The sequence below is a fragment of the Peromyscus californicus genome, unplaced genomic scaffold (genome assembly GCF_007827085.1).
Source record: "Peromyscus californicus insignis strain IS unplaced genomic scaffold, ASM782708v3 Scaffold_14__1_contigs__length_90479793_seg_2, whole genome shotgun sequence".
In the NCBI taxonomy this organism is placed as follows: Eukaryota; Metazoa; Chordata; class Mammalia; order Rodentia; family Cricetidae; genus Peromyscus; species Peromyscus californicus.
This window is the reverse complement of record NW_026294436.1, coordinates 40,885,760-40,909,404: the sequence shown is the minus strand read 5'-3', so window position 1 is coordinate 40,909,404 and position 23,645 is coordinate 40,885,760. Positions and strand designations below refer to the sequence as shown.

Sequence of the window (23,645 nt, the reverse complement as noted above, 5' to 3'; positions counted from 1 at the left end):
ATTTTTAAAAATCTCTTTACTGTCGGGATACCTGTACTGTCATACTTCTGCATCCAATCTCTCACTATATGTTGGTTTGGATGAAGCCCATGAAGCAGTTTCAGTTTCACATAGATATACTGTTAGAAAATAGTATTTTTATAGCACTCCCACAAACTGTCAACTACATTTAGCGTTTCTAAAAATCGCAACAGTAAGAGTGTATTGCATGTTTTATATATAGTAATATTCTCTTAAATCTCAAATTTATTGTTAACATTACCCTATTTTCTATCACATGTCCCTGTAGCAACAAATGACAAATTTTATTTTATCATCTTCGTTTCGTAAAGGTTCAGATGCAAGGTCACTAATGAGAGAACAGAAATATTGTCAGTGTCCAGCTAAATAAATATCATTCATAGAATAGCTGAGAGATTTTCCATGTCCGGAATGATGCTATTCTCCAGCGTCAAAACACACACCACACACACACACACACACACACACACACACACACACACACACACACACACACTTCATTACACTCAACCATGAGCCCCGCACACCTCTGTAAGTTTTTGGAGGAAGACGCCCGTGCCCTCTCTCATCCATCCATCTTTTACCTGCTTGTACCTGGCATACAGGTACAAGAGCTGCTCCCTGCTGGCCATCTGAACCAGGCCTTGGACGTGTGCGGCAGCCTTCTCAAACTGCTCAGCCAGGCTCCCGGACGCCTCGGACTCCGGGGTCTTGGGGGATTCCATATCACCGGAGTCGTCCCCGGAGCTCAGCTCCCCACCACTGTCGCCCGTAGTGGCCCCCGCGGGTAGGAACGGGGTGGCCATGTCCACTCGCTTGATCGGGTCTGTCCTCACTGGTGTTGACGCCGACTCCCGGGCCTGGACCACCAGTGTGGGTGCGGAGCCCCGGCAGGACCGGGACACAGCTAGCTGTCAGGCTTTCTCAGGTGACTGCCACTCCGCCTTCCCCGGGGGACGTCCGGCCGCCTCCGCAAAGCCGCCCGGCTGCTCTCCCCCGGTTTCCCGCGGTCGGACGGAGCGCCTGGCCTCGCCGAGGTCACTCCAACGGCGCGGGAGGCTGGAGGCCGCTCGGCGGGGAGGTGGAGGGAAGGCGGCGGCGCGCGGCGGGCCGCGGCGACCGGAGCTAGGTGGTGGAGCGCAGGGCGCGAGCTCGGCGGGACGCGCTCCGGAGCACGCGCCCGTGGCTACGCGGCCCCGCCTGCTCCGGAACCCGTGCCCCGGGAGCCCGTGCCCTCCTCCGCCCCCGAAGGGAGCCGTGGGTTGTGACGGGCGCGGTGAGGGTTGGAGAAACTGGCCTCAGTTGCGGGGGAGTTCGCTCGCCGTGGTTTGGGGATAATTCGGAGTCCCAAACTCCGGAACTCAACCGGATGAGCCCCCGGGGAAGGGGAAGGAGGCGGCCCGTGAGCTAGTGTAGCTGCAGAAGCGGAGTCGCGGGAAACAGGGAGCTGAGGACAAAGGTTCCCCCTTCTAAACACCCAAATCCGTGCGACCCAGGCATGCCCAGACCCTCTGTTGTCTGTTCCTCGAGATCTTGGCTCTGTTTTGAATAGCAGGTGAACGACTGATGGAGGCTTCACTGCCCCACTGTGTGTCTAAAAGGTCAAATGACTCCCCTCAATGTTTTGTTTTCCATACCTGCTGACCGCTCTTTCCCCAGGGCTCTGAGAGAAGGCTTCACCAGGCCCCCAAGTCCCATCTTCATTTAACATCATTTCCTCTCATCCTTGGCTGATACGCTTGTCATCTTAAAGTGAAACTATTCTGGAGTACTGCCTCTGCCAAGAAGGAGAGGGACTCCTCTAGGTGGGTGATAGATTTTTTTCTAGAGTGGCTGTGTCAACATCTATAGCCACTCTTAAGGCTCTATAGTTCTGGTCCTGGAGAACAAGAACTGATGTTCCAGTACCTATAGCCCCGGCCAGGCCAAGGCCTAGGAGGAAGGATACTAAGACAGCCGTGAAAACCTCCCATTTGGCCTGTTCTGGTGGTTCTAGCCAATAGAAAATCTCCTCTTCGGGGTAATAGGTGATCCTGGGGACTGATTGCACCAAGGACACAGAAATCCTGAGTGTTATTTCCCTGTCCCTGTTGGACTCTGAGTCTCTCATATGCAGAGAGAGGCATAATTTGGTGGGGGCCGGCCTATGCAGAGACCATTCCCTGTCACAGACTGCAAGATGAGCCTCCATTTGCCTGATTGTTGCCATCTACATGACTGGGTGGCCCAGAAGTCAGTATAATCTCCCATTATTGCAATCTCTTTCTAAGAGGGGGTTTTTGTATCCAGGAAAAGCCAACAGGTTTTAGCTTTTAAAAGATGTAATGGTCCTGGATTGGGGGGTAGGTCTGTTGGGGCAGCCTTTCTGGTGAGGGTGATTCTGTCAATGGCCAGGGTCTGGTTGTCCTAGGTCCCAGGGTAAGGTCCGGTCAGTGTCTAATGGGGACTATCACCTTACTAGGACCCAGGGACTTTCGTGGTGGTAGGGGCTGGATGTCTAGTTGTAGGGTAAACAATGCCCCTAAATCCTCTCATACTGTTTTCTCTTTGTCATACATCCTTAGACCCCAGGTTTTCCCTGATGTCTAACTCAAGGCCTTTTTACCAGCCTCAGTGAACTGGATCAGTGCTGGGCTACATGCCCATCAGGTTGGCAGGGTGGTTCACTTGCCCTTTTTACTTTGATAAGGCCTCCTGCTCTTTGGGGCCTTCCACCAGGTGTAGTCTATAAAGAAGCAACTGCTGGGGGATGTCTTTCTGGCTGTGAATATATGCTGTTCCCATTGGTTAATAAATAAGCTGATTTGACCTATGGCAAGGCAGCTTAGAGGCAGGTAGGAAATCCAAGAGAGACAGGAAAGAGAAAGGTGGAGTCTGGGAGCCACCACCAGGAGAAGCAAGATGTAAAAGTACTGGTAAGCCACAAAGCCATGTGGCAATGCATAGATTAATAGAAATAGATTGATTTAATATATAAGAGCTAGTTAGCAAGAAGCCTGACCTATAGGTCATATAGTTTGTGAATAATATAAGCCTCTATGTGTTTACTTGGGAACAAGAACTGCAGGAGGGAAAGATTCGTCCTACCACAGGGCCAGGCAGTGCCAGAGAAACCTTCTGGCTACACGCAACTCCATGAGGCACAGAAATAGTGTATCTTCCCATCCCCTCCTACCCCGTGTTCCCCTCCCCCATGTCCCCCACCACCACCACAGGTCCTCTTTTGAGTCTTAGTCAGATCATGTCCAGAACAAACATAGGAATGGTGGAAATGTTGTCACAGCTGTGAATCAGAATAATAAGTTGCTAAGAGGGCCCCCAAGTCAAAGTATATATAGATCAGGAAACCAAGTCCCTAAGTGGGTAGAATGGAAGGTTTGATTTAAGACCTCCCCAATGTGCCAATGACCTTCCAGGTAAGGTTAAAGGGCTGATAGGGGTTTGGGCACCCTGTAGGGGTCTGATTGGAAAACCCCAGCAGACATAAACCAAGGAAACTGAAAAAGCATAGGAGTGAGCCCATCACTTAGCTGGTTCAATGACTTTCTGGATTCTTAATCTGAGAGGGTCCTGTGGATGTGTCACGGTCCTCCACAGTCGAGGGTGGGCCTCCAGGGCATAGTCCTCAGGGTCGGCTTTTACGTGGGAGTGGTGTATCCAGCCATGGGCAATGCCAGGATGACAGTGTAGGGTCTCTTCCAGCCAGGCTCCAAGGTTTCCTTCAGGTGTCTTTTGATGATGACCAAGTCCCCCCAGCTGGAACCTGTGAAGAGCAGGCAGAGGTGCCTTCTCATTGATAGCACATATTTCAAGCCTGTTGGGGCTTGGGTGTCTGGGTTCATACGGGTCCACTAAATGAAGACTCAGAGGCGCCTTAAAAACAAATCTAGTCTTTCAGGGCTGCAGGGGAATCCACCCTCTAAGGACTGAAGGCCTTTCCCTTCACCCAGAGCATTTTTATTTTTCTCCATATTTATACTTTAGCCAGTTGATTTCCATATGTTCAAAACAATCTGAAAAAAGCTCCTGAAAATGCAATGCCATGTGCAAATTTCTTGATTCATCAGGTACCACAATTTTCCAAGTTTACCTAAGCAAGTTTTGCATAGGCCTTTGCATCCTTGGGAAACTCTCAGACAAGGTTCACAGGGTGTCAAGAGTAACACAAGGGTGACAAGAGAAACAAAGGGTATCTGCTAAACAAAGGGATTAGGGCTAGGTGCTAGTCTCTGGAGCCAGGCCAGGTGTAGCCTAATGCTGCCACAGGAGCCAAAGCTGCTTCTGCACCTGGAACAAAACTTGTAGGGATGAAAGAAATCTTTGGTCATCAAATTCAGCTAACAATTCTGCCTTAAGGTTGGTAATAAGAGTGGGGGTCTGGCATACATTATCTCGAATGGGGTTAAGTTCAGGGTGTAAGGAGAATTGCAAATCCAAAAAAGAGTGAAGGGAAGGAGAGATACCCAGTTACCGCCAGTCTCGGGTTAATTTAGTTAAGGTCTCCTTTAGGATCCGATTTATTCTTTCTACTTTACCTGAACTCTGGAGGCCATAGATACAATGAAGCTTCCAGTTTGTCTACATGACCTTAACTATCTTTTGGGTTGCCTGAGAGATAAAGGCAGGTCCATTGTCTGAGCCTAATAAGACAGGAAGTCCATACCTGGGATGATATCTTCTAGAAATTTCTTGGCCACAACAATGGCTGTCTCATTCTTGGTAGGGTAAGCTGCAATCTATCCTGAAAAGGTATCTATAAAGACCAATAGGTACCTGTAGCCACAGAGCCTGGGCTTTACCTCAGTGAAGTCAGTTTCCCAATTGGCTCCAGGCTACATTCCTCTGCTCCCCATTGATGCTCCTGTGCCTGATTTAACTTTCACCAGGTGACATGTTGGGCAGGAGGCTATGGCTTCCTCCATTTTTGGTCTCAAGTCAAACACCTTGAGGTGTGCTCCTTCTAAGCAGGTCTTGTATTTTCCTCTTCCCCAAGTGGGTACTTCGATGTATCTGCCAGACTAATTGGCTGGCAAAGTGTGACGGGGGGGGGGGGGGGGGGGGGGGGGGAGGATTATCCACCCATCAGGAGTCCTATACCATCTGTCCTTTTTGTAGGCATTGGTGCAAGTTTGAATCCTCCAAAGTTCCTTCTTGGTATGGGCAGTATTTTGGGGCAAGGTTGGGGCTGCTAGTTTAGGCAGGTTGACTATCAGGGCAGCTGCCACCTGAAGGGCCACTTCTCCTGCAGCTGCAGCTGCCCTCGTGTTCCCTTTAGAAACCAGGTTCTCTCCTTTTGGATGTCCTGGGTAGTGCATGACAGCCACTTTTCAGGGCAACCAAATGGCTTGCAGAAGAGTCAGGATCTCCTGCCTGTTCTTGATAGTCCTTCCTTCTGCTGTCAGGAGACCCCTTTCCTTGTAGATGGCACCATGGATGTGCACAGTGGCAAAGGCATATCAACTATATGTATACTGAGTCTCTTCCCTCGCCCCATCTGTAAGGCCTTCCTTAGGCCTATTAGTTCAGCCCCGTTGGGCCGAGGTACCTGGGGGCAGGGCTTCTGCCCAGATGATTGCCTCTTCTGTGGTCACTGCCACCCCCCACCCCCCCGCATACCTGGTGCCATCCTTGATGAAGCTCCTGCCATCTGTGTACCAGGTGACATTGGCCTCCTTTAAGAGTGAGTCATCAAGGTCAAGTCTTGTTCCCTGTAGGTGGCTCAAGATTCCTGGCAGTCATGCACAGGGCCACCCAGGTCCAGGTCTGGGAGCAGAGTGGCTGGGTTGAGAGTAATACTGGAGGTAACTTAGACTCAAGGGGGATTTAAGAGCAAAGCCTGATAGTGAGCCAGCCTGGCGTTGATCAGCCGTCTATCAGGTGGACATTTGAGGGCCCCTTCCATAGCATGTGGTGGTCACTATGAGGGCCTGGCCAAGAGTCAGTTTGTCTGAGTCCTTGACCACCAAGCTGTGGCCGCTATTATGCAGAGGCATGGAGGCCATCCCATTGCCACCAGATTTAGCTTCTTTGACAAATAGGTCACTGACCTCTTCCAGGGTCCAACAGTTTGGGTTGTGACTTCTGTGGCTACCCCTTTCTTTTCATCCACATATAGGTGAAATAGCTTTGTGACATCTGGCAAGGCCAACGCCAGGGCCTCTAGCAAGACTGTTTTGATTTTGTCAAAGGCCCCTACCATTTGCTCAGTCCATTCTAGGAGAGTCCCTCCCCACTGGGTTGCTTTATATAATGGTCTAGCCAATTCAGCAAACCCAAGTATCCAAAGCCTACAGAATCCAGCTGACCTCAAGAACATTCTCACCTCCTGATGGTTGGTGGGCTGGGGGATTCTTAGAATGGTCTCTTTTCTTGCCTTTGACGGCCATCTTCCACCCCTCCTTGAGTATGTATCCCAGGTAGGTTAAGTCAGTCTGGCAGAGTTGAGCTTTCCTCGCAGACACTGTACCCTGGAGTCCCCAGAGTTTTAAGCAATCCCTCAGTAGCAGTCTCACAGGCCTCTAGAGAGTCTGCGGCAGTCAGCAAACCATCCACATACTGTAACAGACCGACATTCGGGTGGGCCTGTCTGTACTCACCCAAATCCTCACAGAGGACTGCATTGAAAATCATGGGAGAATTCTTGAATCCTTGCGGAAAGCTTGTCCAGGTCAGTTGTCCTTTGAACCCGTTGTCTGGATCCAACCATTCAAAGGCAAACAGGTGCTGACTGGCTGACTCCAAGGGCAAGCTGAAGAAGGCATCCTTGAGGTCTAGCACTGTATAGATGACCCATTCAGGTGGCAGGGTGCTGAGAAGGGTATATGGGTTGGGGACAGTGGGATAAATGTCCTCTACATACTTGTTTACTTCTCTGAGGTCCTGGACAGGCCTATTATCAGTGGAGTTGGGCTTTTTTGAGTGGCAGCAGGGGGTGTATTCCAGGCAGACTGGTGGGGGACAAGGATGTCCAGGTCCCTCAAGCATCTGATGTGGGAGGCAATCCCCTGCTTGATGTCTCTGGGCATCGGTTATTGTCTGATGTGGACTGGCATAGCATTGGCCTCCAGTTGTATTACCACAGGGGGCCAGTATTCGGCCAGACTTGGGGAATTTCCTGGAGCCATTGTTGTAGCAAGCTCCCTGCCATCCACATGGAAGTACTGTTGAATTGTCCTCCACCAGCAGCTCCTCCATCCAGGAATGGGTGTGCATGTGAGGAGGGCTCCTGATCCCTCCTGGGGCTCCCTCGGCCTCCTCCTCACACACCTCAGGTTGATAGGGGGGTGGTGTTGAGAAAATGTCCTCCTCCAGATGTCCTCCTGAGGTGGGTAAGACAGGGTAAAGAAGGGCCGAGGGTTGGGATTCCCTGTCTGGTTTCAGTTTCTTTTCTGTGGCTACTGCAACTATCACCTGGGGTGGCACCAGAAAAGGTTTTAGTTATTTAGGAGGCTTCTCTAACAACATTTGCCAGGTAGTGATATGAGGAACCTGATCCAGGCACCTCAATGACCTAGAGATTATGTCCTTCACACAGTAGATAGTGGGAAGATTGAATGTCACTTCCTCAGGCCATCCTACATTTGTTCGGCCATTTGTTCCTGCAAAAGATAGAGAGTTTTTCTTTCCACTCAACAAGTCCCAGGTTGGTGGCCTGTGTCTGGAAGTCCTTATAATGGTTCAGCAAAAGGCTCAAAGGGGTCGACGGCCTCTCTTGCTATGAGTGAGCTCTGTCTGGCAGGAGTGACCTTCTCTGTCCCACCTCAACTTCCAATGGGACATTGTCCCCCTCTGGTAGGTCTGAGACTTCTCTCAACCCACCTAGCACAGGTGCCACTAACATGTCTGCCTGGCTCACCCAAGCCTACTACTTGAGCCTTATAAGTCACATATAACAGAGATGAACAAAGGCAGAGAGCCCTTACTTACTGGCTGGGTTCCTTAAACACTCAATGTGTCAGGGGTCTCAGGTTGGGGGAGACTATCCCGGACAAGCCCCCAGATATTAGGGTCCGCAGATCACCCCACAATAGACCACCACTCACATATGCAAAGCAAGAGCACGAGAGAATTCCTGCATGCAACGACCCCCAGAGAAGCTCAAAGGCTCCTTTTGTAGACAGCCATGATGGGATTAGGTCATCCTAAACATGACTGGCCAAGCAAGCAGCAGCCGCACTAATATGTTTCTGATTGGCTGGGGCTGTAAGTGCTGACTCATGCCTGGTATGCAATATCTCCTTCACCTGCCTTATCAGAAACCGAAACTGAAACAGAAACCAACTGAAACAACTGAAACTCAGGCCTAGTAGAGGCTGGGGCTGGGAGAAGTCCACCATGGTGCTACTGTGGCCTCTCAAATGTATGTGTTTGGGTGTGTGCACGTGTGCATGAGTGCATGCGTGTGTGTGTGTGTGTGTGTGTGTGTGTGTGTGTGTGTGTTAGTTGTAGTAGTAGTAGTAGCAGCTTCCACCAACCCAAAACTTGAATGTCATCAGATATTTTCTTGGGCCTATAGAAAACTTCCCCATATCATTTTTACTGCTTTTCTGATGCACCCACCAATGTATTTTAAGCTTGTTTCGATTTATGACTTCTTTTGTTCTGTAAAACTATGCAACTGCTTCCACATTGGAACATGGAATTTGGGGTAACCTAGTTTGTGTTCCCCAGGCCACAGTCACTCAAAGTGATTCAAGAATAAACTATTCCCTTTAAGATGAGTGTGGTGGTCTGAATAAGAATGGACCTCATAGGCTCATACATTTGAATGCTTAGTCATCAGGGAGTGGCACTACTTGAGAAGGACTAGGAGGTGTGTCCCTGTTGGAGTAGATGTGGCCTTGTTGGAGGAACTGTGTTACTGGGGGTGGGTTTTGAGTTTTCAAAACCTAAGCCCAGGCCCAGTGGTTTTCTCTTCCTTCTGCCTGTGGATTCAGATCCAGATGTAGAACTCACAGCTACTTCTTTGGCACCATGTCTGTCTACACGCTGCCATGCTCCCTGTCATGATGATAACGAACTAAACCTCTGAAACAGTAAGTGAACCCCAGTTCAATGCTTTCCTTTATAAGAGTTGCCATTGCCATGGTGTCTCTTCACAGCAATAAAACACTGACTAAGATAATGAGGGATATGGTTTTTGCATCAACAATGGCTAGTATATCCTAAATGTTGAAAATACACACACTAATTATTCATTTATCACTAAAAACACTAATAAGCATAAGGCTTGTTATAAAGAATGGGTTTATTTTAAGATTTATATATTGATTATGTATACAGTGGTCTGCCTGCATGTCTGCCTGCTTGCCAGAAGAGCGCACCAGATCTCACTATAGATGGTTGTGAGCCACCATGTGGTTATTGGGAATTGAACTCAGGACCTCTGGAAGAGCAGCCAATGCTCTTAACCACTGAGCCGTCTCTCCAGCCCCCCAAGAATGGTTATTGATTGACCATTTAGGATTAAGCTTTAAAAGAAGTTTGGACAAGATGAGCAAACAATGAGAAACAGAAGGTAAAAGGCTTGGATCTGAATTCAACAAACATTCTTTGAGAATGGAGACTCAGTGGTTCCACTCTTAGTCCCCTCCTCAAAAGGAATAACAGGGACAAATGCATATATTTAAAATGTGGTAACTGGAAGAAATATGTCAATGGAGTAATGCTGGAGTCTAGCTGTGGCGGGGTTCAGGTCCCAAAGAGGAGGTGTGGAGTTGGCAAGGGGGAAGGAAAAGACTAATATAATCTGAGAGTGAATTGGGATGGCTACCACTTTACTGAAGAAAGGCTACACCTTTTATTCTTACAATTGAACAATAGTTTATCCACAGGCAAGGTTGAAAGCAGACTCAATGATTCAGGGATGAAAGTGGCCATCAGCTTTATCATAGCATTTTTCCTAAAACAAAAGCCATAGGCTAAGTAAGTGTCTAAATGCCTATTGTTCTCTAAGGTTCAGTAACTCCACTAGGAGCCCTCTCACATCAGTGGAAGGGCCATAAGTTTCTCCTGCTAGAGATAAGGAGAATGACTTCTTTTACCAAGCAGGAACTTTCCTCAAGGCCATGAGGGAATGGAGGCCCTTATCCAAATGCCTGACTTTGGAAAAGGACCTCCTCTGGGGACCAGACACTCCACTACAATTTATGAGATTCTTCAAGGGAAATGATATAGCAAAAGCACTGAGCTATTTCCTAATTGCGTTCCTTTGTGTCTTAGTCTTACTATATGGACCTGTTCTCCTGATGCGCTCCCAAAAGGGAAGGTCCTGACTGATGTCTTACTCTTTCCCCATTATACCATATCATTCTGATTTATCTATACTTTTTAACTGAACTCTTGCCATAGATGGCCTCAGGCCCTGGATCTGGACTGTATGCTTTTCATCCTTGGGATCAGGTGTGTCCAGTAAGTAATCTCTAACTTTTCTGTTCTTGGTGTAATCAGAAGGGCACAATGGGGATTCCTGTGTGTAGAGTCATCATACTACATGGTCCCATGGCGGTGGGGATTTTTTCCAAATAATTATTTTGTTTAAAGAGGCTCCCAACTTATACATTTTCATCCTTCACCAAAGCCCCCACAACATTTCCCAAAGGAAAAGGCATAAGGAAACTCCCATAATACACAGTGAGAATCATTAAACATGAAAGTAAAAACGTGATGGAGAATTGTGATCTGCAATGTTGAATGCAGGAAATTTGTCAAGCAGCAAAGGTTGCCATGCGGTCCACCCCAGAGTAAAATGAAAGAGCAGACTCAGCCCTACCTCAGAATGGGAGAGCAGGCTTCATTGGTCTGAGAGGTTGGCCCCTAAACCCTGTGACTCAGTGTCTGAGGGAACAGAGAATTGTGGGAGGCCCAAAGCAGCTTGACCACACAGCTGCCATGACAGGCTTCAAGGCCCAGACACAGCTTCTGTGACAGGCTTCCTGGCAGGTAACACCCAGACCCAGGAAAAGCCATAAGCTGACCCCACCCAAGGAGGGCCTACATCTAAGGGGAAGTACCTGGCATCCCAAACATTCCAACCATTAGATAAGATGGCCAGATGTCCCTGAGTCTAACACACACCTATTTCTGTTTTACAGATACCCTCCTAGACGAATGTCAGCCAATCAGGGTCCTGAGTCCTGGAAATCCCTTACCCCAACCTCTGCTATGATAAAAACCCTAATCCACTTGGGCTCAGGCCTCTCTGCTCTCACTGCTGCATAGGACAAACAGAGAGACCAAGCTCGGAGCTTGAAAATAAAGGCTCTTTGCTTTTACATGTGGGATTCGGTCTCCATGGTGGTCTTTTGGGAATCCTCGTGATCTAGAGAATACTGGACAGGGTCTGATAATCAGTTCTTGGAGTGGGGGTTGAGGGTTGGGAGATAAGCTGGATTGCCTGTTATTAAGACTTTCTGGCTCTAGGGCTGATGATGTAGGTGAACTGCATTCTAGACTACAGGTGGCTGGTTTCTTGACAACTTGGGCTTTTTTTTATGGCCCTAGTTCTGAGGTGGGTGGTTTCCTTTACTGACAATGACTTATTGAGTGTCTTAAGGTTTAAGAATTTTTTTTTTTTTTTTTTTTTTTTTTTTTTTTTTTTTTTGGAGACAGGGTTTCTCTGTGTAGCCCTGGCTGTCCTGGAACTCACTCTGTAGACCAGGCAGGACTCAGAGATCTGCCTGCTCTGCCTCTCAAGTGCTGGGATGAGGGTGTGTGCCACTGCCATTCAGCTTTTTAAAAACACTTTTTTTTATTTTGTGCATATCAATGTTTTGCCTGAATGTATGCCTGTCTGCCATGTGTGTGTAATGTCCACAGGGGCCAGAAGAGCTCATCGGATCTCCTGGAATTGGAGTTATAGATGGTTGTTAGCTGCCATATAGGTGCTGGAAATCAAACTGGACACTCTGGGAGAGAAGCCAGTGATCTTTAATAGGTTTTCTGTACCCCAGTAACAGGTTTCTCTGCCCATGCAGTAAGCAGATCAAGCCGAATTAAAAAGTAAAAGACTGCTGGTGCACACCTTTAATCTCAGCACTAGGGAGGCAGAGCCAGTTGGATCTCTGCGAGTTCAAGGCCATCCTGGTCTGCAGAGCAAGATCCAGAACAGGCACCAAAACTACACAGAGAAACCCTGTCAAAAAAGTAAAAGACCAGGTTTATTCTAGGCAAAGCAGCTTCGGGATGACCCTCCAGCCCCCAGAGATCAAGGCAGAAGAAGGGGGCAGGAGAAAATCACCTGGTCAGTCTAAGGCAGAGCACTTAAATACACTACAGGCGAGGGGTGATGACGTGTCCACCACAAGCTAGGTTTGTGCCCAAGTATGGCATGCTTTTAGGTGGGGTCTTGGGCGGCTGGCAACTTCCGGGGAGGAACCACCGCCACCATCGCCACCACCGCCACTGCCAAGAATGCAGGACTGGGTTTTTGGCGACCTCTGTTGGAGATTCTCTCAGAGGGCGGGGTTTGGAGAGAGAGAGATGGGGGCTTTTGCAGGAGTGAGCTGCAAATCCCAGCTGAACACTCTTAACCACAGAGTCATCTCTCCAGCCCCTGTTTGAGAGTCTGAATCCTTACCACGTAAGATAGATACTGTTGCTTCTGCTTTACACACAGGGAATCAACAAAATGGTTAAGCAACTGGCCCAAAGCTGCTCAGGTGTTAAGTAGAAGAGCAAGGGAAGAAAAATTAAAGCCTGTAAACCAGAGGTTAGTCTGTGAATCTGAAAGGTAGAGTGAAGGGGAGCCATATAGACTTTTATATCTCTATGTTTCTAAAATTTTAGTTTATTATTTCTTTAATTTATGTATTTATGTGTTTGGTTTTTTGAGACAGGAAACAGTGTAGCTCTGGCTATCCTAGAACTCACTCTGTAGACCAGGCTGGCCTCAAACTCACAGAGATCTGCCTGCCTCTGCCTCCCAAGTGTGGATTAAAAGTGTGTGCCACTACTGACTAGCAGTTTCTAGTTTTTTTTTCCATTTCTTTTTATTTATTCCTTGTGTTTTTCACATAATGCATCTTGACCCCATTCATCTAGCCATGCCTTTGTATCCGCCCTCTGCCCTTGCAACCCTCCCCCCAAATAAAATAAAAGTTAAGAGAAAAAAAAGAAAAGGAAAGGAAAAATCTCATCATGGAAGTTATAGTAGTGTGACACAGTGAGTCCCATAGTAAACCCTTTTGTCTGTATATCTTTACTTGAAAGTGTTCCTTGCAAAGATCACTGGTCTGGTTTGAGGCCTCTGGTTTCTGCTACACTATCTATGTTGGGCCCTCACTGGGCCTCCTCTTGGATATCCTGTTGTTGTCCTGCGTCATGGAGATCCTGCAGCTTTGGGTCTGCAGTACCAACTCCTTCACGTGCTCTCGTAGATCATGGGGTGGATGTTGGGGTGGGCTAACTCATAACCCTGGTTCTGGGCCTGGGTAGTTGCAGGGTTGGTCAGCCCGCCAGCTCTGTCTACCCCATCCTCACCACCAAGGTGAGCTCTCCAGCATTGTCCCAGCCTGCTCACCCTTTGCAGGGATGAGAAGGAGTGGGGCCAGTTATCCTGCTCTCCTGCCCTCAGGGTCGACTCTCCCACACCTGGACCATCGGGGCCAGCTCTACTGTGATGACCAGAGGAGGTGCAGGGGCCGCTCTACCGAGTGCTATAGCTGGTGAGGGGTAGAGACAGTTCTGCTCTTACAGCCTCAGGGCCAGCACTCCCACCTGACACAGGCCATGAAGGGGGGGCATCTTTCTCCCACCCACACCACCATATGGCAGATGAGGGGCCTGGCCAGATCTCCCACACTCACATTTTCGGGGCTGGTTCACCTATACCTCCATCAATAGGGACAGCTCTGCTGTGCTGCCTAGGCAAAGTGCGGGGCCCACTTTCCTGAGTGCTGCAGCTGGTGAGGGGCAGGGTCAGCTCTCCCGCACCTGCCTCTGTTGTACTCATTTCTCAAAATCCCCAGAGACCACCAAGGAGCCGGTTTCCCATGCAAGCACATAAGCACCTTTTATTCAGGTCCAACCTGGGCCACCACACAGCAGATGGAAGGAAATGTGGCGGCGGCCACGAGCCCAAGTGTAGAGGGTTGTTATAGGGAAAAACCACCGGGAATTGGCAACTTGGGATTGTGTAGAAGGAATATGAGGCAAGGTGATTTTTTGAAACTATTGGTCTAGACTTTGAGCACAAAACCACATTTGAAACCATTGGGTTAGACTTTTTGTTGGGGAACCACAACCTGCTGAGCAGGATCATCTGGACCGCTCAGCAGGATTATCTAGATCTCTCCAAGGGCCATAAACCACAGACAGGATGTCTGCAGGAGGATACTGCTCTGTATCCATTCGAGTTGTCATGGCACGTTCCTGGAACTGAGTGCAGCAGGTGGTCTGAGATGGTGGCCCTTTCCCTAGGACGGAGCCTGTAAAGTCAAGTCTAGACCTTCACACCTCAGGCATGGGTGTGTGTGTGGGGGGGGGGGCATCTCTTTCTGCACATGCTGCCATATGGCAGATGAGGGGTGGATCAGATCTCTCACGCTCACGTTCTGGGAGGGAGGTGGCCGGGCGGCTCACCCGTGTCCCTAGTTAACAGTGTCAGCTCCACTGTGCTCAGACAAGGTGCAGGGCCCACTTTCCCAAGTGATGCAGCTGGTAAAGGGGAGGGTCAGCTCGCTTGCCAGCTGGAGGCGGTAGAGGAGAGCAGGAAGGGCATCTTTTCCTTGCTCCTACCACCACAGGGCAGATGAGGGAGGCAGCACCAGCTGTGCCCCTCTCACGCCCTCAGGGCTGACCACCAGTTCCCCTCTCTACAGGGTCAACTCTACTGGGCTGCCCAGGCCAGGCACTGGGTCTGTTCTCCTGAGTGCTGCAGCTGGTGAGGGGTTGGGTCAGGTCCCCCACCTGCTGCAGGCAGCAAAGGGCGAGGGGAGGGTTTCTAGAGTTTTTATCAGAAGTCGTCTGGCAGCCCCGGAAATCAAGTTTTCTCTCCTTTAATCTTTGAATAGAATACGATAGTTTCTAGTTTAATTAATTATATCAATGAATTCTATTCACAATGCCAGTGAATTAACAGATATTTAATGGATTAATAGCAATGTAATAATCAATATTGATAAATCAATATTAATCTTAATGTATTACATTAATAGACTAGTTTCCATTCCTAAAATAAGCACAATCTGGTCTGGCTTTTTAAAGAAGTATTTGTAGTTCTTGTTTGCTAATATTTTCTTCAGTGTCTTTAAATATTTTAAACACTAATATTTTCTTTAGTGTTTATAGATGGCATTAACATAGTTTTCCTTTGTGCTGATTAGGCTTTTTATTTTATTTTTTTTTTTTTGTCAACTTGACACAAGCTGGAATCTTCTGAGAAGAGAGAACCTCAATTGAGAAAATGCCCCCATCAGACTGCCCTGTAGGCAAGGGACATTTTCTTGGTCTTTGTGGAAGGGCCCAGCTCACTATGGGCGGTACCAGACATGGACAAGTGGTCCTGGGGTGTATAAGAAAGCAAACAGAGCAAGCCAGGAGTGCAAGCCATTAAGCAGCATTCCTTCATGGTCTCTTGCCACACCAACTCCAGTGTCGTCTGTGTGACATGAACAATTATGTCAGTAATAGCGTTCGGGAGATACGTGTCCCACGGGACTAAGCTCCCTGGAGGTCCCTGGCAGAGTGCCCGCGTTATGCTTCCTTCTCAAAGAAGATGTGCTTCACGGATCATGAGCTCCCTGGGCTATGGGTTCTGTATAACTACTTTTCTGATAATGTTCTAATTAATCTATGAAGCACAGCCAAAATTAATGAATGCTTGGGTTGTGAACTATGGAGGAAAGGGGAAGCTGGACATGGATCTTAATCAGATATAGCAAAATGAGCTATTTCCTAAAGACCCCAAGCCACTAGATAAAAAAAAGTATAAAGGTTCAGGCATTTCTAGGGAATGAACACTCACCCACTAGGAATCCTTTGGGAATCCCAACTAAAGTGATTTATGGTAGAAAACGTTATCTCGTAGGAGGCAGATGGCGGGCCCCTCTGTTGAGGAAGTTCAGCATGGGAAACTTAAGGACTACAACAGAACCCCTTCCCCTTACAGGCATAAAAGTACAAGAGTCCATAATCCAATAGGTAAAAAGGTTTTATATTAAAAAAGATATATGATACAAAAACTAAAAAAGGCCGTGTGGTGGTGGTGCACGCCTTTAGTCCCAGCACTTGGGAGGCAGAGGCAGGTGGATCTCTGTGAGTTCAAGGCCAGCCTGGTCTCCAAAGCGAGTTCCAGGAAAAGCGCAAAACTACACAGAGTAAACCCTGTCTCGAAAAAAAAAAACAAAAAAAAAAACAAAAACAAAAAAAAACTAAAAAAGACTTAGAGAGGGTCTACAACATCCAAACTGGCTAAGTGGGCCATGGGAACCAAAAAAGTAAAAATGTATTATAAACTAGAAAACTTCTGGGATAAGATAAGGGACACAGCTACAACCACAATAAGTCCGAACAAGTCTAGGGACTGTACTAAGTTTAAAAAACAGACTGCTCTTTGGGTCATAAAGTTCTTGTGGGTGAAGGGATATGTTTAGCGCCGATTAATAATTGTGTACTTGCTGTTTTTTAAAGATGATGTAATTGAATTATTGCCAAGCTCTTGTTGTTCCTTGTATGACTTGATAGTTTTCCTTTCTGTATATAAACTACTGATTTACAGAAGTAAAATTGCAACAGATTCAAACCACTTCTGAGTGTGTTGTCTGTCTGTTATTCGCTGAATCCTTGCCTTCCTGACTACCCAAGCCCTGGTTCTCCTACAGTCGTGGTACCCGCGATAGGCCAGTCCGTGGCAGTTTCTTCTTCAGTTTCTGCCTCCAGGTTTCTGCCTTGTATTTCCGCCCTCACTTCCCTTCATGATGGAGTATGAGCTGTCTGGTCAGTGTTTTTATCAGAGAAGTAGAAAGCAAACTAAATCACAAATCTAGGACTTCCTCCCTCCAGAACTGTGAAAATGAATTCGTTTAATCTTTTGATGTAACATCGATGGAGATAATATTAGAGGTTTAGGTGTTGATGACCTATATTATCATATTTTTGTACACATATGCAAAGTAAATAAATGTTTTAAAAAGTAATAGCTGGAGAGATGGTTTAGTGGTTAAAAGCACTCATTGTTCTTGCAGAGGATCTGGATTTGATTCCAAGCACCCATCCGTGACTCCAGTTCCAAGGAATATAATGCTCCCTTCTGACCTCCATGATTACTAAGTAAGCACATGATGTACATACGTATAGACAGGCAAAACACATAAAGTAAAAATACCTAAATCTACTTTTAATTTTCTTAAGTTAAAAAAAAATGAAAGCAGTATCCATTAATTTTTTTCCATCTTTTTCTGTGTTCTGGGAAAGTGTAAGTATTTTGAGAAATTAACCACATAAAAGCTTCTTCCACTGCTGGTGGGAGTGTAAATTGTTACACTCAGTGTAAGAATATGTTTGGCATTATCCCCAAAGGTTTCAAATGAACATATTGCATGTGTACTCCTAACCAGCTGGAATGCATCCATGAATTCACCGAAGACACGGATGAGAATATTCATGGCAGCACCCTTCCTCTGAACAAATGGAAGCTGCCAAATCCTTCCCATCTACAGAACAGATAAACGGTGGTGTGCTCACATGGTTAGATACACTCAGCAACGAAAATGAACAATGAAAATGCTATACAACATTAATGAACCTCATAAGCATCATGTTGAGTTCAGAAAACCTGACCCAAAAGAATAGTCATTGCATGCTTCCATTTATTATATGATCAAAATCCGGCAAAACTAATCTGTGATGTCAGAAGTCTGACAGTCAATAACCCAGGGGCCAATAACCTGAAAGGCACAGAAATGGGGTGAGGTGGTTTGAATGAGAATGGCTCTGATAGACTCTTAGGTTTGAACACTCGGTTCCCCAGTTGGTGGAACTGTTTGTGAAGGATTAAGAGGTGTGGTCTTGTTGGAGGAAGTGTGTTACTAGGGATGGGCTTTGAGGCTTCAAAAGCCTCCCATTTCCAGGGTGCTCTCTCTGCCTCTTGCTTAGGGATGAAGATGTAAGTTCTCAACTGTTCCTGCTGCCATGCTGTCTTTGTCAGGGTTCTCTAGAGGAACAGAATTGATAAAATGAACATATATGTGTGCATGTGTATGTGCATGTATATGAAAAATGTATATATACACTCACATATATACATATATATATACATACACACATGTATGTGTGTATGCACATGCATATGCATGTGCGTGTGCGTGTGCATGTGCGTGTGCGTGTGCGTGTGTGTGTGTGTGTGTGTGTGTGATTTATTAGAGTGGCTTACAGGCTGTTGTCGTACTAGGCCAAATGACTGTCAAGAACCCAGTAGTTGTTCCGTCCACAAGGATGGATGTCACAGCTGGTCTTCAGCATACATGTGAATCCTGAAGAAGTAGGTTCCAATGCCAGTGAAGGGATGGACTTGCCAGCAAGAATGGGAGCAAGCAAGCAGAGAGCAAGTGCTTCCTCCTTCCAAGCCTTTATATAGGCTGCTGCCAGAAAGCATGGCTGGATTCAAGATTGATTTTCCCACCCTAAAAGAAGTGGATTTAGGGTGGATCTTCCCACCTCAAGTGATGTAATTAAGAAAAATCCCTCATGGGTCTACCCATCCATTAAGGTTTGGTTCATTCCAGATGTAGTCAGGTTGACAACCAGGAATAGCCACCACACCTGCCTTTGCTCTGCCATCATGGACTCAAACCCTTAAGTTCAACTAAATGCCTTTTATGGTCACCTCGCTTGATCACGGGGTTTTGTCACAGCCATAGAACAGTAACTAAGACAGGGATTGTCAATGTTGGTGACTTTCTGCTTCTTGAGTGGAAATCATGTTAGGTGTGTTCATTTTCTGAAAATTCACTTGAAACTCACATACTTTTCTGCTACATTGTATTTGAATGAAAATTTTGAAAGTAAGCAGAAGATAAAGGGCAGCTGGGGAACAGGTCAGTCTACAAAACGCTTGCCAGGCAAACACAAGGACTTGAATTTGATCACCAGAACCCACATAAAAAAGCTGGACATGATGTCATGCGCTTAAAATTCCAGTGCCAGAGAGGCAGAAAGGTGGATCCTGGGGCTCACTGTCTGTCCAGACAGACTTGTCTACTCTAAGAAAGCCTGTCTCAAAAAACAAAGTGGTGGGGCTTCCTATGGAACAACTTGGAGTTGTCTTCTAGTCTCTGCACATGTACACAGACACACACACACACAGACACACACACACACAGACACACACACACACACACACACACACGTATCCATATGTATATAAAAAAAATCCTAGCCAGGCAGTGGTGGCACACGGCTTTAATCCCAGCACGTGGGAAGCAGAGGCAGGAGGATCTCTGTGAGCTCAAGGTCAGCCTGGTCTACAGAGTGTAACACGAATCTTAAAAGGTCTTATAATAAAAAACCCGGAGCCAGATATTGAGGTGAATACTGAAAGATCAGAGAAATAGAACAAGCCACAACCAACCTCACCTCTCCAACTCCTCAGCCTCCAGAGTGAGACTTCACTGTTTCCTCACGCCTTATATGACTTTCTGTGCCCTGCCATCTTACTTCCTGGGATTAGAGGTGTGAGTCCTTCCCAAGCAAAGACATGAGGTCTTTGAGGGTTGTTTTTTTTTGTTGTTGTTGTTGTTGTTGTTTTTCGAGACATGGCTTCCCTGTGTAGTTTTGGTGCCTGTCCTTGATCTCACTCTGTACACTATGCTGGCCTCGAACTCACAGAGATCCGCCTGGCTTTGCCTTCCGAGTGCTGGGATTAAAGGTGTGTGCCACCACTGCCCAGCTCTTTCTTTGTTTCTTTGTCTCTTCCTTCCTTCCTTCCTTCCTTCTTTCCTTCCTTCCTTCCTTCCTTCCTTCCTTCCTTCCTTCCTTCCTTCCTTTCTTCCCTCCCTCCCTCCTTCCTTCCTTCCTTTCTTTCTGGTAATGCTGAAGATTAAACCCAGGCCTGCCTGCTACAAACCCCAGCTCTGTTTCTTGGGAAAGGTATATGTTTGTATGAATCACAAAAAACCAAGAGGCCAAAAGAAAATATAATTCTCCAGCTAAAACTTAACATATTGCATTGAGTTCAAACAGACACTGGGAAACCAAAAACCACATTTGGAAGCACTGGCTTACGGGGCCTCAGTGGACCAAAGGAGCAGGCAGAATATGGTGATCTCTTCCATCCAGCTTGTGACTACTGTTACAATATATGTGTGTGTGTGTGTGCATGCAAACAACGAGGCAGTTTTGCAAGTAAAATAAATGCTGACGTGATATACCTAAGAATGGTAAGTTGTAAAAACAAAAACAAACCTTTAAACTGGCCTTTTCTTTAAGTGATTCTAAGGAGTGCTGTTAACCTTGCCCGGAGATCTGAAAGTACATTTTCATTTTCCAGTGTTTTTGCATTCACTATAAGCTCTAGTTCTTTCTTATCATTTTGACAGAAGTCCAAAGAGAAACAGATATGAATGTTGTAAAATATTTCCAACATCACATCCTGAACTGATTTAAAAATATGAATGAACAAAAGTCGATCTGTTTTAATGGCACCGACTCAGGACAGCAATCAGAATATTTTCATTGTCATAAAAGTACTAGCAGTGCTCTGAGCTTATTGGTAGAGTGCGTGGCTGGCAAGTGCAAAGCCCTGGGTTTGATCCCCAGCATTGCATTAATCAGGTGATGGCACAAACCTGATGGCACTTGGGATATGGATGCAGAAGGATCAGACTTTCAAGGTCATCCTCAGCTGTGCATCAAGTTTGAGGCCGGCCTGGACTACATGAGACCTTGTCTAAAGAAAAAATGTAATTGGAACTAGGAGTGGTGGCGTGTGCCTTTAGACCCAGCACTAGGGAGGCAGAGGCAGGCAGATCTCTGTTAGTTCAAGGCCAGCCTGGTCTATATTGTGAACTCCAGGACACCCAGGACTACATAAAGAGACCCTGTCTCAAAAAGAGAAAAATAAGAAAAGGAAAAAAAATGTAATTTAGGCCGGGCGGTGGTGGCGCACGCCTTTAATCCCAGCACTCGGGAGGCAGAGCCAGGCGGATCTCTGTGAGTTCGAGGCCAGCCTGGGCTACCAAGCGAGTCCCAGGAAAGGCACAAAGCTACACAGAGAAACCCTGTCTCGAAAAACCAAAAAAAAAAAAAAAAAATGTAATTTAGTATAATTCGGGTTTTGTGAAATATTGGCTTTTTTATATTATTATCAAAATATATATGGTTCATTAAAAAACACATGTTTTTGCTATATTTCACACACTGCTAAACTCTTTGAAGAAAGCAAGATGAATAAAATGATTCTTTCCTTCTCTCACTCCCACTGAGCCACAGGGGACTCCTAATCCACCCAGCCAAAGAAACAAACCCAGCACACCTGGGGGGCCTGGCTCTGCCTCCCTTCTGGAACATTCTATCCCGGAATGATTTGCTCCAGTCTCCTCACATTCTCTACCTGCCTATCTGCCTCTAGTGTGCTGCTAATGTGTTAAAGAGTCGGATTAAAGGCCCTGGTTTCCTGGATGATGTCCCAGGTAAATACTGCTAACTTGATTTAGTGATGTAAAAATACGACCCGTCAGATCTTTGCTCAAATATCCCGTTAGTCAAAACTTCCTTGGCCATCCTATTAAAAAAATTTCGAGTTCGAGGCCAGCCTGGGCTACAAAGTGAGTTCCAGGAAAGGCGCAAAAGCTACACAGAGAAACCCTGTCTCGAAAAACCTAAAAAAAAAAAAAAAAAAATTGCAAGCCCTCCGCCCCCTCTATTCCGCTTCTTCAGCACTGGTCACCATTCAAGGTACAACAAATGTATTTCATTCCTTATATCTACTCTTCTTAAGGTCTATGAGGGAAAGGAATTTTTATTATTGTTGCTGTATTCCCCCCCAGCTGGTACAAAGTTAACTCTCTTTTTAAATTAATAAATGAGTAAATATATACAAGAGATGGTCATCATTCTTTAAGTGTTCACACATAGAAAATGAAAAGGGGCAATAAAACGTTGCCAGTGGCACAGAGAAGGGCACACCAGGCCAAGGCTCAGCGTGGGAATCACAGTAGAGAAAAAACAGCAAACGGATTTCCTGCTTAATAAGATTCAGACATCCATTCATTTTCCTCCCTTACATAATATAAACTAATGATTAAAGCAGAGGTCCACTTCTCCATGCAAGAAAAATCTCACCTACCAAAGGCTGCAATTTTTTTTTCCAAATATGTAAGACAGTGAAGGTGTGGATCTGTAGCTTATTCTTATATCACAAACCACATTAGCAGTGTTGACAGAATCTGGGAAATGGTGACTTTGATCCAACACATTAAGCCCATCAGCAGGACTGTGGGCAGATAAGCAGGTAGAGACAATAAGATGGTACTATCTAATTTGCATAAGTTCATAAGAACACCTTCAAATCATCAGCAGAATGTCGTTATTGTTGGACCCCAAAGTTTAGGGTCTCAAGTGGGAGCCCCAAGAACCCAGACTCCAGTCCAGCTGATGCAACAGCATGAGGATTTTATTGAAGCTTCTGTACAGAAGGGCAAACTCTGCTCCTGAGAGCAAGAGCCGCATCTTACTGCAGCCCCATGGGGGCTTTTAAAGGAAAAACCCACAAAAGCCATAAGATTACAATTCCTATACAATTTCGTTTCACAAGATCATGGTCTGATCACAGAGTGGGTACAGTCATGTCAGCATGTACATTCTTCCTGAAACCTCAAGGGGGATATCAGGGCGGGAGTGGAGTTTACACAAAGGTCACAGTGGTCCTTCCTGGAACACTTGCAACTATCCCAGTCACAGTTGAGCACATCTCTTAACAGAAATCTTTTTACATTGTTATATTGTTACAGGGGTGATTGAGTAATGGCTGAGTCAGGTTGCCCTTGGAACTAGTTTTCTTTTTAGTTCCTTACTTCCTGGGGCTTGGGGGTGTAAGCCTGAAGGGTTAGGGGCTTTCAGTTATGTTCTCAAAACTGATCACAACAGGGATCCTGTAGCCTTGAGCTTGGAGTCTGTGAAATTTGTAAAAATAAAACTTGTGATTATAAAAAAAAATCTCATTTTCTAAATCTCAAGAATGGTTGAATTTCCTGCTAAAAATTAAGAATAAGGGCTGAAGAAATGGCTTGAAGATTAAAAACACTGACTGGTCTTCCAGAGGATAGGGATTCCCATCACCCATGTGACAGCTTGATGCCCTCTTCTGGCCTCCACTGGCACCAGGCAAGCATGTGATGCACAAACATACATGCAGGAAAAACATTATACACATAAAATGAAATCAATAAATCTAAAAGAAACACTCAAACGGGATGGTAAATTTAGATAGTAAATCTTGTGGTGCACCCTGAAGTCACATATGATAGGGAGTGGAAGGTGCAAGGCCTCCCTATAGAAGACCTTGGTGGAGCCCATTGGGTTCCAGAAGAGGTCTCTCAAATATCAAACAGCTCATCTTCAGCCTTGCATTTAAGTGAGTGACCATGTGGATTCGCTCAGATCTTCTGTGTAGTCTGAGGCTTTTTCAT

The 23,645-nt window shown here is 46.3% G+C and overlaps 2 protein-coding genes across 6 annotated transcripts in view; one reads left to right on the top strand and one right to left on the bottom strand.

The window, feature by feature from the left end:
- Acbd6 (acyl-CoA binding domain containing 6) overlaps window positions 1–827 on the bottom strand; it is a 149,380-nt gene extending 148,553 nt beyond the window's left edge. For all 4 annotated transcript variants that reach the window (XM_052737243.1, XM_052737244.1, XM_052737245.1 and 1 more), the window contains exon 1: window positions 606–827. In XM_052737243.1, coding sequence (XP_052593203.1) covers window positions 606–827 — 222 coding nt within the window. The remainder of the gene's footprint in view (window positions 1–605) is intronic.
- Window positions 826–10,430, top strand: LOC128109817 (proline-rich proteoglycan 2-like). 2 transcript variants are annotated; one of them, XR_008217935.1, is made up of 3 exons: window positions 826–1,278; window positions 1,681–1,826; window positions 10,372–10,430. XR_008217935.1 is itself a non-coding variant. In XM_052737247.1 (2 exons), exons 1-2 carry the CDS (start codon window positions 826–828, stop codon window positions 1,753–1,755), a joined length of 528 nt encoding a protein of 175 aa, XP_052593207.1. In that variant the 3' UTR covers window positions 1,756–5,070. The 2 variants fall into 2 exon arrangements, 1 of the variants encoding a protein (XP_052593207.1); XM_052737247.1 differs by lacking the exon at window positions 10,372–10,430 and having other exon boundaries at window positions 1,681–5,070.
- The last annotated feature ends 13,215 nt before the right edge of the window (window positions 10,431–23,645 follow it).

What these genes read in the sequence shown, in the direction of transcription:
- LOC128109817 (XM_052737247.1), top strand. Translation starts at nt 826, where the DNA reads ATGTCCACTCGCTTGATCGGGTCTGTCCTCACTGGTGTTGACGCCGAC. An exon ending in CTCCGCCCCCGAAGGGAGCC is followed by an intron (nt 1,279 to 1,680) that starts GTGGGTTGTGAC and finishes CTCTTTCCCCAG; the next exon opens with GGCTCTGAGAGAAGGCTTCA.